Below are 17698 nucleotides of genomic sequence, written 5' to 3' on the forward strand. Positions count from 1 at the left end.
TGGGAGATTTCAGTTTACTAAACTACAAAACAGTGGCCTTCTATACTTACATTAGGTACTAGCTATCGAGACCTTAACTCACATTCTCCAGAGAAGTAAAGGAATAGTCATCGTGGTCCATTTTGTACTAATCACTAGGTGATTATAATAATTATCATGATCAGATTACACCAAGGGTCCCGACCACCACCATCGTGTCATCGTGTCTGCGCTGGCGACCACAAACCGCGAGTGTTGTGGAGCACCGTGTCTGTGACATAAGAGGGCTGCACGCCGTGCCCTTGACCGCGCGCTCAGCTCGCGTGCAGCGGACGTGCAGCCAGCGCGCCACGCGCCACCTGCTACCTCGGCTACTCACCTCGTCTTTCCAAAATAGATGGAAGTTTCGGGAAATGCTTATTATGATATAATGAGGATGTATTCTTAAATTTAGTGGTCTAGGTTACTGGTCAAGACTGGGAGAAAAAAACTCAGCAGAGGTTTAATTTAAGGGTCAATTTATCCACATACTAAACATTACGATGTATGTTAAGGTCTCCTTATAACACAAGAAATGGGGACTGACTCCATGTATCTTTCATACAAAATGTTCTTGTGTACACTCTGTCTACCAAAAACTATTGAGAAAGTAAGTTCAGTTGCAATTTACATCAAAACATCAAGCAAATTACGATGATCTAATAGTGTAATAGTTGCCCAACATTGTCTACATTGCTAGACACATCATAAGTCATCATTATCATTAATGGGTGAAAGGCAGCATAGCACTAATATCAATGGTTATTCCATTGGAAAGGTTATCTGGATCCGGAACAACTCTTTCTGTGTTCCACAAATTGTTCTTCCGAGTCTAAGTGTCATGTGTATGTTTATAAACGCACCCACGATACAGGACAAAATCCTAATGCGGAGCAATGTTTTTTAAAAGAAAAAAGAAATTTCTCAATTTTGTGAATCATCTCAACGATCTATATCATCTCGACTGGATCTGAAGGTGGAACAAAACAGCAGCATTGGATGCGCGCGCGCCAGTCGCTCGAGTACGACCGCGTCGCCTGCATGCTTGCACCTGCAACAGCCGCGGTTGCCCGACTCTACACTCGTCACTCGGAAGTGCACTCGAAACAGTGACCCGTTGCAGAAGTCAGTGTATCAATGTTACTCGGGGATTATTGCCTACTTTAGGTGAGTAATCGTTCAATGTATTTTATAAATTAATTTGCTTTAGTAAACTTTTGTGTGTTATAGTTAGATTATACGCTAGAGAGGGGCAGACAGAACTCCTGAAACATTTGTTATCATCAACAATTTAAACTACCTACTCATTACTTGAACGTGGTGTCTCAATCAAGTATTCCGACTTGTTTTGTCTTTGTTGCATACAAATAGTAAAACCATTTAAATAGTTAATTAAAAGAAAGTTTTAATCAAATGTGGCGAAAGTGCATTCAGAGGCAGACGCTGTGAAAGCACGCGCGATGATAAGTGCCAGCGGTCGGCCAGTGGAGCACGTACTGTAGGGCACGCGATAGGGAAATGAACTACAACTTTATTACATAAACATAAAGTTCAAAATGTATTTTAGATTTTTACATTTCGGTGTAGCTTGATGTGCTGTTTATACTTCAGTCTTAGAAACAAAGTTGTGATGTTTTATCGTTTAAAGTTATGTGTTATCGGTAGTTGTGATAGGCACAGCAGATATAATACTGGATGTGGCAGACACCAAACGTGTCTCTTGATAGATTTAACTAAGATAAACAAAATGTTTTAATAGTAAAGAATGAAAGCATATGCCTCGGTAGTACTGACTTCCTACTCAAACAGCGGCAAATTAGTGACATGTCACAACCTTAAGATAAAGTTGTATAGGTACATGTTACAGTCATAGGTTTCAAAAATGACCACTGACCGACTGACTGACTGACTAACTATACATATACATATCTGATATAATATAGGAATGTCGAAAGAAATGCCAAGTACACGGACGTCGGGTCGCAGTGGACGTGGCCAAGTTGAACAGGCGGCGGATTATTTTATTGCGCACGCGCATGGCTCTAGGTTTTACAATTCAATCGGACTGTGTATGGTGTGTCATGGCCCTTCCGCCACACACGCGATCCCTCGCCGCTGTTGGAATCTGGAAAGTTCTTATTTATTGTATTATTGTTATAATCATGTGAATGTCTGATGAAACGTGTGTGTTTACACAAGTCCGCACACACTGAGCCCCTACAAACTGCAGTTGAGGTACTTTTGGTCAATATATGACATAGGAATCTAAACTTTGGATCGAGCAAATAGCTTCACTAGAGGACCGACCGACAGACAGACGTTATTAATATTATTATATTCGCTTTGAAGTTCAAAAGTGCCTTCCTGGTCTATTTGAAATAAATAATTTTGACTTTGACTTTGACTTTATATGGATGTACTATTGGTAACATCATTGGTATCATCATCATCAGCCGAGAGACGTCCACTGCTGAACAACGGCCTCCCCCTTGGTCCTCCACGTAGAACGACAAGCCGCCACCTGCATCCACTGGCTCCCCGCCACTCTGGCGATGTCATTGGTATCAATTTTAGGATAATTACCCGGGATATACCTAACTGCAATGTTGCATGATCATTATTGCCAGCTACTATATTGCAACATGCTGCAAATTAAATGGTTCATGTAGAAGCACCTTTACAAACAGTAATCAATTTGATCTACTTAACACCTAACAAATAAGTAATTTGCCAAGCTAAGCTAAGGTCCTACGTGCTGACCTCCTGCCTGGTCTAGATGTGCCAGTATAAGGACGCTAGCTCCGCCAGTAATGAGCTGCAGTTTCGTAACCGAAGCTAATTAATTAAGCTAGCTAATTAGCGCAGACTTGTTTTTTCGCCGCCCACCAACACTCGCAGCTAGCAAGGACGCAGCACAGGGCTGCCAATGTCAAAGTTAACAGAATGTGTTAACTGTTAAAATATTGCTTCAACCATCCGATGAGTATTTGTTCGTTGTTTTTTTTTACACATAAGGAAAATCACTCATCCCTCGATCGCTCATCTCATCGTGTCTGTCGGCTGTCGGTTCGCGATAAACTCAAAAATTACTGTACAGATTTTTATTTGGCTTTTACCCGCGATACTTGGATAAGAGTTGTTCTAGTATCGAGTATCCTCGGTGAAGTTACGGGTAGAAAGTTAGTTGATAAATAAAATATTTTGTTCATGAAAGTGAGGAAACATCCAACTATTTTGCTAGGTCAGTGCAGCCGTAGCAAGTAGCAACTTCATGAGAAGTTGACAACCCTATAACCGCGGTAGTTCGCAAATATTACCAACTGCAATATCACAAACACGAGACAAGCATGCATGTTGACTAGAGCTGCATAGAAACTAGCTCGTGCCTGCGCCGGCGCCGGCGTCTGCCGCCAATGCCGACCAGCTCCAGTCAGCGCCGCAGCCAAACATTTCACCACCAATGTCGACTACACACACACACACATACTCGTGTCGCCCTTTAACTGGCGGTCAATCACCTTGAACCCATTACAGATAACATTTTAAAACATTTAACTGACATGTACATTGTACAGTTGTATAAAAAAAATTAAGAATTTATTTTTGCAAACGTTTCTGTGAGGTCCGTCAATGTGCTTAGACATGCCGAGTATTGCCGAGTCATAAAGGGGCGTTTGACCATAAATATTTTTTTATAATCCGAGCTTAACTTGACTATGAAACATTACAACAACAACCATTAGGTTGTTTAAGAAGCGAAAAGAGAAAGAAGGCTTAGAATTGTTAATATGTTTCAACGTATGTATGAGATGAGTTATTGAAGACCCAATCTTCTCGCAATCAACGCACTTTAAACTCCTTCGGTGATGTGAGTATCCATTAGTGACGTTGATTGCTTTACCATCAGGTGACATGCCCCCTCGTTAGCTGTCCCATACTATACTATACTATTAAAAAAAAACGTTTTCCGTGAAATGAAAAACAAAATGTCTGTCACTGTATTAAAGTGTAATCAATCTTTCTACCACCTGTACTTCAGTCACGGAGCACTGTGAAACATTAATTGAACGTCTGTAGATGGCGGAGTGTGTACAATTAGCAGATAATTCGCAGTAATCCGTCGATAAATGATTTATGTTCGTGGAGCCGCCATTATCGGCTTCGCATGCGCCGTGACACGCCAGCGTGACTTCTTCACCTTGCAGTTCTCTCGTCTTAATTTACAGCCAACGCGAAATTAATTACACACTGTTTAAATTATAATCATGACTGACTGACTCGTTGGTCGAGTGGTCGCAAGTGCCGCACAAGGGGTTCTGGGTTCGATTCCCGCGTCGGGCAAAATATTACTGGACTTTTTTCGGTTTTTCAAAAATTTCTCAGTGGTAGCACGGAGTCTGGAAATGTGCCCGGTATATGGCAATAGGCTCACACCCTATTACATGGGACTAATAACTCAAATGGTGAAAAGTGGGTGTACATTGTATAGCGGCATTACGTGTCGTAATGTGCACCTCTGTCTACCCCTTCGGAAATAAAAGGCGTGACGTTGCGTGTTTAAATAATCATCATTAACAGTCGACACTATTATTTGCTAAAACTAAAACATGCTTCGTAGAATTCCTTCGTCAGATTCCATCAATCAATCGCAATTAGGTAATTGCTTATTTATATCGGAGCTATTTACTTTTTATTTGAGTTTTTGTCGCGTCAGCTGTGTCACGTAATACAACGCGATTAAATATAATTATTTAGATAATTCGCCGGCAGTTTTTGGAAGCAATTTTATAATGTTCGGAAAATGTCGCATACTGCGCGTAATTACTCACAATTTTGGAATATTTTTTGCAACAATTATTTCCGTTTCGGGGTTAAATTAAGATAAATACGGAAATTGTGGGAAAATATTCGAACCAACTTAAAAAATCTAACGCAAACAACTCCATAGCGTTACGTACGTGTGTAGGGTACCGGCATTATGCCACACACACACACACATATCTGAATGTGTCCAAATCGCTGTTGTTGTTGTTCAAACTTCACGCTTGTTTTCTCTCGCAACATAAGCAGAAAGAACAATACAAAAACGCAGCAAAGTATGAAATTATAGCAGTTTGACTTAACCTAGTAAGTCGTATATAGGAATGGATTAAGCGTGCATGAGCCTTCTTAGAGGTCTCTTTATCTGACATCTTCGTAAGTTTCACTTAAAACAAATTCGGATTATGCAAAGATAGAGATGCTTTGGTGATGAGAGACCCATTCAGCAAGCGGTAAAAGTACCTATTGTCTTTACATGGTTAGTCCGACACTAGGCTCATCACGTTCTACTCGACTTTTGTGTTGAATTCTAATAATTCATTCATTGTTATTGTTTTATACGTGATATAACTTCATTGGCCTTACTATTGATACTAGGTAATGGAAAGTATAACAAAGTTATAGTTAAAACAAAACATAGATAAGTAGGCTTATTTTAGTTATATGTCAGGTTTAGACTCGTGGTTAAATAATACTTTAAATAATATAGCACGTACTTTGAAACTAAACAATAATTTGATTCGATTAGAAACTAAAAGAACTTTTCTTTAAATCAACTCTATCTATTATTTATTGATACTAGGGCCGCCACGGATCCGTACCTTTCAAATCCCGTACCATTTTCCGAGGTTAATCCGGGTTTTATTATTTTACAAACACAACTAAAACAACGTCGCTACCAGTCCAAATGTAACTTAGTTTTATATGTACACCAAACATCTTGTTTCTCTAAATAGCTACCGGATTATTCTAGGATTTTCTTCCACGACACACATAATGACAGTTCGATATGTGACAGAACAGCTTGTTACAGGAAACGAGCTATTACCCGTGTCTCCATGATTACTGTTTAGAGACTAGAAATTAATCGCCCTTGCTACAAATCTTGAAAAAAACAAACTATTCAGTTGCACGGTTGACGCGGTGGCTGAGCAACCGGATGCCGCGCAACTTGTAGCGGGTTCGATTGCCGCACGGAGAAACTCATTGTGTGATCTACAAATTGTTGTTTCGGGACTAGATTATTTGTATGTGAACTTGTATGTTTATAAAATACAATAGTGGGTGAAAGTTATTAAAAAAAAACAAAAAAGAAAGAAGTAGGTACCTACTTACTACACTGTTTTTAAAAAATAGAGATGTGGTACCGCTAGAAAAGTTAATGTTTTTCTCTATCTAATTAAATTAGTGTACGCATTAGAGCGCGTACAAATCGATAACTTCAATATAAAAAGCATGACCACAGCCAATCATTGGAATAAAAAAGGAGAAAAAAAAACAGTTTTCTATTTGTAATCCTTTTGTTGTGTTCAGTAATTAATTGTGACTAATTAGTGGTGATTATACCTTCGTCGAACAACTGACAGTTGCGCTGATACAATGATGAGTAGTGTGTGGTCGTGAGAGTTTCTTCTTGTATGGGACACGAGACACAACACGTGGTAGAAGTAGAAGCTCCTTGCAGCGTCGTTAGTCTCATACAGACGAATCAATTTCACTATGCCAACTAGATTAAGGACCACGTTCAATGTACGGTAATTCATTTATTAACATAATAATCAGTTTGCCGAAGCGTAAAATATAGGTACTATTCTCACCTCTCGAAAGAGTTGCTAAACAGAGAAATTCTAACAATTTGATCTCCAGGTCCTGGCTGTGGATTCCAACAGATATATAGTTGTCCGAAATTAATTTAGTAAATAAAAACATGTTTTTCATTTTGCAATGAGAGCTTATTTCGCCGGTACCACTGATCATTTCCAAATACCCTACTTAATATGTATTGACACACGCCGCCGCTTCTACCGAATTTCGTTGACCTCTTCACGCAGGTGGTAGAGATGCGTAAAATGTAAGATTTCCACAGATTCCATAAAGTAGGCCTTCCTAGCATGGTGTGTGATCGTGGCGCGCGCGGTGCGTGGTGACGTCACGCGCAGCACGTGGCGCACGCGCGCTGCGCCGCTCGCACGTGACTCGTACGGTGGGATTGGCATGCCGCGTACAAGCAGTACAAGGTGGACGTTTACATGTTATGTACATGACCGTTAGCCACAGGAACAGTTACTGCTTTTTAATATATAATTTTTCTAAAACTGCTTACTGCCATAGTCATGATTGCCATCTTGATTCAGGTTCGGGTCATCGGTTTCTAGGTGAGGGCAACATATTTTATTTGATTGATCAATTCTCAATTTGCAGTAACAGTACAGTGCCACCGGTGACTTTGTAAGCACACAGACTATTTATAACGCAGCTAAAATGTCAAGGATCTAATTTAATCAATACCCTACGGGGAAATCCAGATATATAATGTTAGGTTACATTTTTATACCTAAGTTTAATTATCCATTTATAAATAATAGGATCGAAGACCACAATCTAAACATAAACTATAATCTTGATACAATGTAGGAACAAAAAATAATTGTTGTCTTAATAACTTCGTGACGATGATACATCATCTCAGCGAGAGTCAACGAACTTGTATCAATGTGTTATGAACCAATCAGGAACTCGAGCTATGTGACAGACTGACAGACACCTGACATCACTGTATGTAGATTGTATCTGTGTAGCGGTAAAGCTAATGTAGAAAAAGTTCTCGAATGAGAAGAAAAAACAATACTATAGACTTTTTTAACAACAAACACTGGTGGAGCAGCGACTCTCGAAACTTCTCCAGGTAAATAGTATCACTCAGTAATATTTCTTTAGTCGAAAACAATATATCTTGAGGAATTCCTAAACAAGAACTAAGCAATTTTGAAGAATTTCAGAACAATAATGAAAGACATACCGATAGGGTACTCTTCGAGACAAGCAAACAAATTTGCAAAAAAAATAATTTTCGTTTCCCTTTACAGTCATGTTTAAAAAAAAGATATCTTGAGTAGATCTTTTAACAAAAACAATTACCGGTAACATCGGGTTTCTTTGACCCTAGGAGGTAACTTTGGCCCAAATTCTACAACCAATAGGAATCCAGAATAAAACGTATGTTAGTTTTTCATTGGTCTAAATGTTTGGGTCACCCTCTAGTTGGTTTCTTTGACACTAGAGGGTTCTAGGGTCAAAAAAACCCGATGTTACGATACATATTACAATTATATTTACTTCGGTAAACAGTAATCACAAAATGCCGTCTACAATCTGTCGATAAGGAAAGAATTTAAGAAAAAAGCCAATAAATAATATACTGACGTGTTCACTGGAAAATGTATGGAATTCAAAATTTTATTACATATTCTAACCATAAAAAGAACTGACACGAATAATATTTAGCACCTAACACTAGGATTTTCCTTAAATTTTATAATTATCTATTTCTGCTTTAGCACCAATTATTTACTAATGGTTTTATTTATAACTATTATTCAAGTTGATTTGATGCACAAGATTATAACCCACAATTTTTTCTTAGGGAAGTTCCAAAATATAATTTAAACGTGCGCAAATCCACGACACAGGAGGAAATCCTAGTGTGGTGCAACGTTTTTTTGAAACTAAATGAAAACAACATTGATGTTGAGGAACTGAAAATGTGTAGTGAAAAGGAATGTGTGATAAGATGACATATCTTAAGGGAAAATAGAAATCCTGTAAAAAAGACCAGGTTTTCTACCTTAAAAAGTTGTGAGATCCATGGAATACCAAGTCAGTTATTTTATTTAATCCCCACTTAAAGGGACCTTCTGTCTTAAGTTATTAAGCAAATTGTTATCATATCAATATGACATTTCTTTTACGTTTTAAATAAAATAGATCAACTTGGCCGTCGCATGAAATGTTTATACATTCTCGTATTATATTGTTTAGTCTATTGCATTACGTGCGATGACCAAGTCAATCTATTTTATTTAAAACTGGCGCTGCCGTGCCCCCAGATATAAGCAAGTGGAAAAGAATAAAATAAAGTCGACAGATAGACAATGAAATAAACAGAAAGAACCTATTTTATTACCGAGACCAATACCATAGAGGATTAAATAAACATTCCCAATTAGTTCCTTATAATTACGCACATAAATAAGTATTGAAACAATAGTTTTGGTATAATTGTGAGATTAGCGCGGGATATCAATCTAGTGATTGCGATGATAAAATAAATGCCTAATTGGTGACATTACAATATATTAGAGGCACTAAGGATGGTAATAAGGCAATTAGATAGATAATATTGTTTGTTTGTAAAGGTAACTTACACTCGTAACTACGACTAGGTGTATCTACACAAAGTTCCCAGTGCGCACAATGTCTGTAGTTTATAAATTATGTTCCTTACACTAATTGGTGGCAAAACCTATGAACATTGCTCCAGTAATTAAATAAGATTGGGTTATTCAGAGGGCTTAGTGCGAGTTTGCTTTACGTTGAACGAGATCGAAACGAGACCGCTCTGATTAGTCAGCTCCAATGAACCAACCAATCAGAGCGGCGAACAACGACTCGTTTCGACTAAATTTGACTATCCAAAAAAGTCAATGTACAAGTTCTTTTTTTTCTTAATTATATAAATTTATTTCTTCTGTGTTTATTGCAGTCAGTCGATAATTTCGAAATTATTAATAATATATAATCATTAGGTATTTCTTCCAGTTATGAAGCAATAAATTCAAAACTGAGAAACATAGCAATGAAATAGGTATCTCTCTAGACATATTACAAGGAAGCTAACAGATGATTATGTTAATAAACCACATATAAGTACATTATTATTGCTATCCACATATTGTCGTCAAACATGCAACACTACCTCTCACGTTATTCTGAGAACACGAGATTGTTGTGTAATTTCATGTAAATTCGTCATATTATAATAATACGAGTACAATAGTACATAATACATACACACGCAGGTATTTACAAGTCACTATTTACATAATGAGAGCTATAAACATCGCCATGTCAATTTACTGCCAACTAACGATAAAAAATCAAAATAATAATTACATAATCAACTTATTTTTGCGTTTTTAAATTTATTTTTTGTCCAGTAAGTATCGTTATTTTTAATTAACCGTGAACGCAATAATCATTTAGTTTTTTTTTAATTTTTTGTTTATCTTTAAGTACTTAAGCATTTATAAATAGTTGTTTGAATAGGTATATGTACTACGATTATGCCTATTTAATTAAGAATAAAATTTTTAAATCCTACACAATTACATCGACATTTTCATACGTCCTAAATATGTATTTTTATAAGGACTTATCTTTAAAAATGTTCATATCACAATATTTTTTCTAAAACATAGATCAGCAACGTCTCAAAAATTAAAAAACTACATACTTAAGTATTAGGTTGAAAAATCTCAAGTTTATTTTAGCAGGTAGTTACTAGATTCCAAACCCGCACCCTACTTTTATTAGTTACCTTAGTTTACCTTAACTTTTAGATCATCACAACAGGTAAATGTCAAAAACTATATTTAGCAAATTTTGTATAACAACAAATACCTAGTCTTTATTGCCTATGCATAAGGTATATTATTTGAGAGGAAGATCACATTGACCAAGGTTTTCCTACCATACCTGCATATTTATGCATGTTTTATTTTATAATTCCTCGAAGAGTGTGCTAATACATAACTCCAAGCTGTGATGAAATACATAATTAACATTACATAATCTTCACTGCCACAATATGTAAGCACTAGTTCAGACTGTTACACTAAAAGTTGCCCGACTGTGGAGCAACATTTTTCGTAACCAATGTTTTAACTGTGGCGGCACATGATACATGACAGATTACAAAAGTCGCATAGACGATCGACGAGTACATCAACGGATGACGTCATAAATTATGGATTTTACATGTGAATAAATATCGATTGAAAATACAAACGAACAACACGATCACCTCGCCTGGTTTGAAAATCCTCCTTTTCTTAGGAAACTTTACTCACTGTTCCCTAAACAACCATGAACTATGAAACAGTTCATTGGTCTATCTACTCGTACCTGTGAACAAAGGTTCAGTTTGTTGGTAGCTTCACTAAAAAATTATACCATAAAAAACGTACTTAGGTACCAAGTCGAGCGATTAATGGTTAAATTATACTAAATCTGTGTTACTGTGATAACAAAGATTAATTATTGTTAGTATAATGAGAATCGTTTATCTACCAATAATCACTGAATCAATTCAGTTACTTTCAAGAAAAACCTCAACTCATCTCACTTCGGTGAAATTGATCTAAATAATAAGTTTAGTTGGAAAATAAGTTGCCAACTTGTATCCCGTCTGTACAGACCATTATAAAACATGAATAAAGTGTCACGATCAGTGATTGTAAATTGGAATTCTTCGGAATCCTGTGACCTTCGGCAGCTAGGAAATAAAATACTTAGAACTTATATTAAAAGCGAAGTAACTATTTCTCGGAGTGTTTCTTTTTTTATTTTTTTGAATTGTTTATTTTGTGGGAATCGTGACTGTGACAAATGTTTTATTAATAACATTAAAAAGCTACTTAATTAATATAGGTTATTATATTTCAATAGTGACTGTTTAGTTACTGTATAGGAAGCTGTGGTAGTTATTATTGCGACTGGGTGACACGACAATTTCCTTTAATTAATGTGAGTATACAGTCACTTAGATCCTATTTACTTATACTCGTATGTAACAAAAACATTACTCGTAACTCGTACATAAAGACAAATGAAGGCTTCAAAAATCTAAGTCTAATTAATGTATTCTTAATCTAGACTAATAAATATAATTGGAGTGCCTGTTTGTTCCGGCTAATCTCTGAAACGGCTGAACTGATGTTGACGACACTTTTATTGGCAGTTAGCTGATGTACTAAGGTATAACTTAGGCTACTTTTATTTTAGAAAATGAAGTCACAAATTTCACACTCCACGCAAGCAAAGCTGCGGGCATTAGCTAGTATTTACTAAAATATCTTGGCCTCCAAGGCTACTCCGTTGTCTCCTTTGTTCTAATAGTCAAAACCGAAATCTTTAACTTAATGTTTCAGCCGGGGTCATACTTAACACACTTAACTTTGAAAGTTACAAAATATCGAGTGTGAATTAGTTCTTAGCACTTAGCAATAGCCATATACCCTTTTAAAACGAAAAATAATTAAACTCGTACTTACCTCATGTCGATCAAACTCCCATCCAATCTTTGTTCACCAGATTTTCAACTTTATCGTTATGTAATTAGGTCACAATCTCAGTTTCCCATAAGTGCTTCATGTACCTGGGAGCTGCGAGTTCCCCCTGTAGTCAAACACCACGTGTGTGGCTCCTGGCAGGGCGACTCAAGGCTAGGCCCGCACGGCCTCGGGTCAAAGACCTTGGCAGACGCACACACAGCACATACAGTTACACCAAATTGGCAACTTTCTTCAATACATTTTTTACTTTATTACAGAGGGGTAGATTCGAAAATTGAATGTAAGAATTTGACAGGCGGTAGTACGTGGTTGTGGTGGTATACCGATGTTAGACCTAATGCCCATGCAGTCTGAGCACACACTGAATACCATAAAAAATGGAATATTTAAAGTACTTACGTACTATTTACTGAATAGATACAAGGACCTTCACGGTGGGACTCTGGATATTTTTACAAAGAATTATACTTACATATAAAAACACTTTTTGAAACCTCGAGTCGGCTACGGGCTACGACGCTACGACAGTAAATAAAACAAAAACTAGTTCTTTAGGCAATCCATTGTTCAATTCTAGTCTCGAAGACTTTTTTAGAACTTGGCATTTAATGAATCTAGTGTTAAAGTGATGAACTCATTGCATTGTGTTCGGTAATGACTCGGAAATTAACTATAATTCGATTCTTTTAGTAAATTCGGCGCTCTTTCAGACTTAATGTACGGATATCGGCCCATCACTTAGATGACGTCATTCTAAGTCAATAGAATACATTAGGTCCAAGGCAGTTCCTGAAATGTTCAAAAGAATACTAGCTATTTTATGTAGCATCTTATCTTAGTACTTGTGCTGTAAAGCGTAAAGTCTAAATTTGTTTGACATAATTTGATCCACACGGCGAACTATAATAATTTATCTGTTTTATTTACGCACGACGTTAATTATTATTCATTATTATCGTGTTTTAAACAGCCAATAAAAGTAAATTACGTCACTCACAACATTTTGACGTTCATGTAGATAACATACATAAATTTCAACATGGACATCAGAGCCCGGATAGCTCAGTCGGTAGAGCATTGGACTTTTAATCCAAGGGTCCAGGGTTCAAGTCCCTGTTCGGGCGGTTCTTTTTGTTAAGTTTTGACATTTTTCTTCCGTAATTATTTACTTTATTTACATTATTATGTAGATTTTAAGAAATTCCCACAGAAAAACAAATTATTATTCTTTATTATTGTGGAATTTTATCAATTTTTAAAATATTTTGTTGCTCGGTACTCGTAATTAATTAAAATTGTTTGACGATGATTTTATTTTTTGATGAAAAAACCAAATAACTTAAAAATAATGCAGCGTTCCTCGACACCTAGGCGTCTCCTAGGTAGTTCACCACTTACAGGCAGTTCTCACGACTTAGGGAGCGGTCGCGTGTCCGTACACTGTCATTGTCAGTAAGTAAGAATATCACGTGTACACTTTTTACTTCTTCATATATTTTATTGTTTATAATATTATTACTCCGAATATTTTATAAAATATAATTGATAATGTTTCAGTTTTAGATTATTGTAAGTTGTACATACTTATTTATTACATATTTAATTTTTTATTTCATGTACATTTATTTAGAGTCAACATGTATACTTAAATCAATCGTTATCGTATATCATTAATCGTAAAAAAAATATACGAATGTTTGTGTGGTTGAGTAGGTACCTATATGTTTGATATTAATAGTCAATCACATTAAAACGACTGAAGGGATCGGGATGTTTGGGACTGGGGTAGATTACAGTCGGGAATAACACATAGGCTAAGCAGGCAGAAGCTAGTACTCGATAAAACAGTTTCCAGTGGACAAAACATAGGTGCTACATTACTCATTAAATTGTAGGCTCATATCTCCCATCACGTACATAAACGACAATACCTGCACATGCAACAGTACTATTCCATAAAAACACACAAATAAACATATTAACGTAAATAACAGCCCACTTATGTACAATAGTCACTAATACATGGCCATTACCGATGCAAGAACTATCATTATATACGAAGATTATCTGTCTGTCTGTGGACCCTACCATTTCATTGTGATTACAGTCCTCCACATGTCCGTAGCTACCAATTTAATATATATTTTATAATACGACATGTAATGCCACATCATGAAAACGAATTAGACACTATTCGTTTTTTGCTCGACACGGCACAGGAAACTGCAGATTGTGACAAACGACAATACATTATTATAATAAAAGCCGGCAAAAAACTGGCTATATGAAAAAATGGTACGCTTAACTATGTTCTATGTTTGAGATATTGAGTAAAATGAAATATTATTCCGGGTCGCAGTAGGTTCGACTTGGAATGTTGAAATTATTGTCATTTTTCGATCTTGAAAAGCAATTCAGGATATGACACTTTGGAACGAGCACCTAGCTTCACTGACAGACAGCAATTAATTCACGGACTATTCAATTTGACGTTTTAAAAGTCCGTAATTTAGGATTAATTGTAAGTCGAACCATTTAGCTTTGACTTTGACTTTGATAAAGATTCGCCAAAAAATTTGACGTAGCTGCCTCTCTAAGCGCCTACGTTTTTCTTAATTAGAACAAGATTTAAGCTGTAACTGAGCTCGACACGGCTTGGTCGAGCTCAGTTACAGTTTGTATGAAAGCAGCACGTAATAAAATCAATTAGATATTGTAAATAATGTTGACGAAATAAAAATCCTTTACATTTCGTTATTCGTATTCTATTCGCTGTTCTATTATATTCGTTATTCAATTTAATTCACGCTAATTATAAAGTTAAAAATACCTACTTGTACTACTACAGTTAAAATGAATAGCTGTATTAGTTAGCAGGCCCTTCGAAGCATGAATCACCGCAAGACGTTATAGTTACAAGGTTTGTGGGCAGTTAAGTAAATAATTTAAAAACAAAATTCTTTGCCGCCGTACACACAATGTAATTGTTATTAAATTAGCTATTGCGTTACTTGGCGCGGACGTCATACGAATGTTTCAGATATTTTCAGTTTTTCATACATTATCATGTAGATGACACATCTAGTACTCGCATACATTAACTACTGCTGGCGTACTGTCTGCCCGCTGGCGTACTGGCGCACCAACAACCTACTGTACTGTCTACTGCAAAGGTCTCGGTCTACTCTACTTTATCTTCGTCAGTAAACAATTTGCCTGTTTTGTCCTTCCTCGAGTTGTCTATTAGTATTTTCTCTTTACGCAATTGGTAAATATTTTGAGATCCTCGCAGTAGTCGGTGCCCTCCGGCAGTGACCTGAATACAAAACATTGGAAAGTTCTGCGTGACGTCGGCCGCGGCTCCCTGCGGCTGCGGTCCTAGTGTTACTGCCACAGAGCTTAATCGAACTGCGAACCTCCAGCTGGCGAGCGCCAGTGTCGCCACTGAGCAGTGGCGCCGCTCGCCGCGCGGCCCCTCACCTGTCTAACTTACAAGGTCCCGTCGACTTGTTCAAGTTCTATGCTAACGACAACCCCTTTTTTTCAGCGGTCGTGGTCGCCGGGCGCCGCTGGTGATTTCGCGCCATTTCGCCACAGTTCCAGTCATTCGCTCGCCACAGTCGGCAGAGCGCGGCGGCCGACACTCGCACACTCGCACACATCAATAAATACGAGTCTATCCACTAACTTCACGTAACGTACGACAATATTGTACAACAACCCGCGGCTACATCGACTCTAGTGACTGACTAACATTCCTACGCCATCTGTGATAATAATGAACACTAGATTAATATAATTCCCAGTGTTGTGATTACTGTAAGTAAATAATTTCAAATGCGGCGGTCGAAATAAAATGTCTCGAGCGTCGGCGTTCAAAACAATATTTTAATTCGGTGTAACGAGACTGAAACATGACGAAGTATAAGTTGAACAATACCGTGCGCTCCGCGTCTGAAGTGACCCTCACGTCGTACATGACGGGCAGCACGGACAGCACCAACAAGAAGGAGCCGGAGCTGGACACCAACCAGAATGACAACATGAGCTCCGAGTCCAACAGGAACCTGGAGGCCAACCGCTGCCACGTGTGCCCGCACTCGTGCGACTTCCTCAAGGAGTCGGACAAGCTGGCCGCGTCGCTGGCCAAGCAGGAGTGCGACAAGTTCGGGCTGAACGAGCTGAAGGTGGACGGGCTGGACAAGAACGTGTGTCTGTGCGAGAAGTACAACGGCGGCTGCAAGCTGTGCCCGCGGCCCAGCCTCGCGCCCACGCTCACGCTCAGCCTGGACGGCAAGGAGTCCTGCCTGGCCTGCCACCGCTCCACCTGCGCCACCATCTACACAAGTGAGTCACGCTCTCTGTTCCTACCAACCATTTATTACAATAATAGATATATTTATACACAGGACTATTTATAATATTGAACATATTCCTTAATACATTAACCTCTGAATAATGTTGGCTGCCTAGGTTTACTTTGTATAATTGAGTAGGTATAACGCCAGACGTCTTAAATTCCGACCGAACACTTAGTGACAGCGTCCTTATACAGAACTCCAAGACAATACGGCAACTGAAGCAGTGTAAACATACCCTGAAGTAATTAGGTTGTGTTGTGTATGAGGTGAATCATAGCAGACAAACAGAAACGGTAAACAGAGGAAACAGCATGAACTTTCCATGTTTGTCCAGCCTCGATACGGCGGTGTGGCGATACGTCGGTCCTTTTATCACTTGCTCTATGCTAATCATATTGTAGCGGTAGTCTGACTTTGACACGAATTTCAAACAACATGGACCGTTACTCTTACATAATGTGATTTATTATGTACTTGCGAAATGTTCCGAGTCACGCTATCGCAAATTATAGGTGTGAGCAGTAAGTGCACACTCGATAACTTGGATTTATATTAAAAATGTAGTTACAACACTGTTGCGCGACCCTTGCGACACTCGCGAGCTAGTTAGTAACACACTGCCGCTTGCCGTAACACATAAACTAAATCATCTCCCGACTGTTGCAAACAGATCGTGTTTGTCTGTCTGTTGCCTCGCATTATGACATGGTTAATCAATTTCGTGTTACATTACAACTTGTCAGCAATATTTGGTGTCACATTTCCTTAAGATGATGAGGTTTCAATAAATGAATGCAATTACACATTAAATATAAATAAGGATGTTCTAACTAATAAAACAGCAGTAACACTATATAACACGTATACTGCTCACATAAAACTATCAGTGGAATAAATTACATTATATGAATACTGGTTCCGATTAATTAACAATAAATATTTATTTTACAATGAACAAGAAACAAAATCCTTAATATTTATACTTCCTGAAAAGAAACTAGTTCGCGATTTCCACATTTCTCAATATTAGACTGCTTTTTTAATAAAAAAGCAATCAAGCAAGCGTATTTCCTTCAAACTATAAATAAGTTTAATTAAATAGTTTCGTAAATATTTCGAGAGTTTTTTGAAGAGGACTAACATTGA

General features: G+C 37.5%; 1 protein-coding gene and 1 non-coding gene across 11 annotated transcripts in view; both read left to right on the forward strand.

The window, feature by feature from the left end:
* The first annotated feature begins 1029 nt into the window (after positions 1 to 1029).
* The window catches only part of LOC118264564 (sodium-independent sulfate anion transporter-like), a 46394-nt gene continuing 29725 nt past the window's right edge, over positions 1030 to 17698 (forward strand). For 8 of the 10 annotated variants that reach the window (XM_050704929.1, XM_050704928.1, XM_050704930.1 and 5 more), the window contains exons 1-2: positions 1030 to 1185; positions 15739 to 16538. In XM_050704929.1, coding sequence (XP_050560886.1) covers positions 16106 to 16538 — 433 coding nt within the window. In that variant the 5' untranslated portion in view covers positions 1030 to 1185; positions 15739 to 16105. Of the gene's footprint in view, positions 1186 to 15598; positions 16539 to 17698 lie in introns of those variants that run through there. The other 2 variants (XM_035577115.2, XM_050704926.1) reach the window with 2 other exon arrangements.
* Positions 13243 to 13315, forward strand: Trnak-uuu (transfer RNA lysine (anticodon UUU)). Its single transcript has one exon. It is a non-coding gene; the product is annotated as a tRNA-Lys (tRNA).

This window comes from Spodoptera frugiperda, chromosome 26 (genome assembly GCF_023101765.2).
Source record: "Spodoptera frugiperda isolate SF20-4 chromosome 26, AGI-APGP_CSIRO_Sfru_2.0, whole genome shotgun sequence".
NCBI classification, from domain to species: domain Eukaryota; kingdom Metazoa; phylum Arthropoda; class Insecta; order Lepidoptera; family Noctuidae; genus Spodoptera; species Spodoptera frugiperda.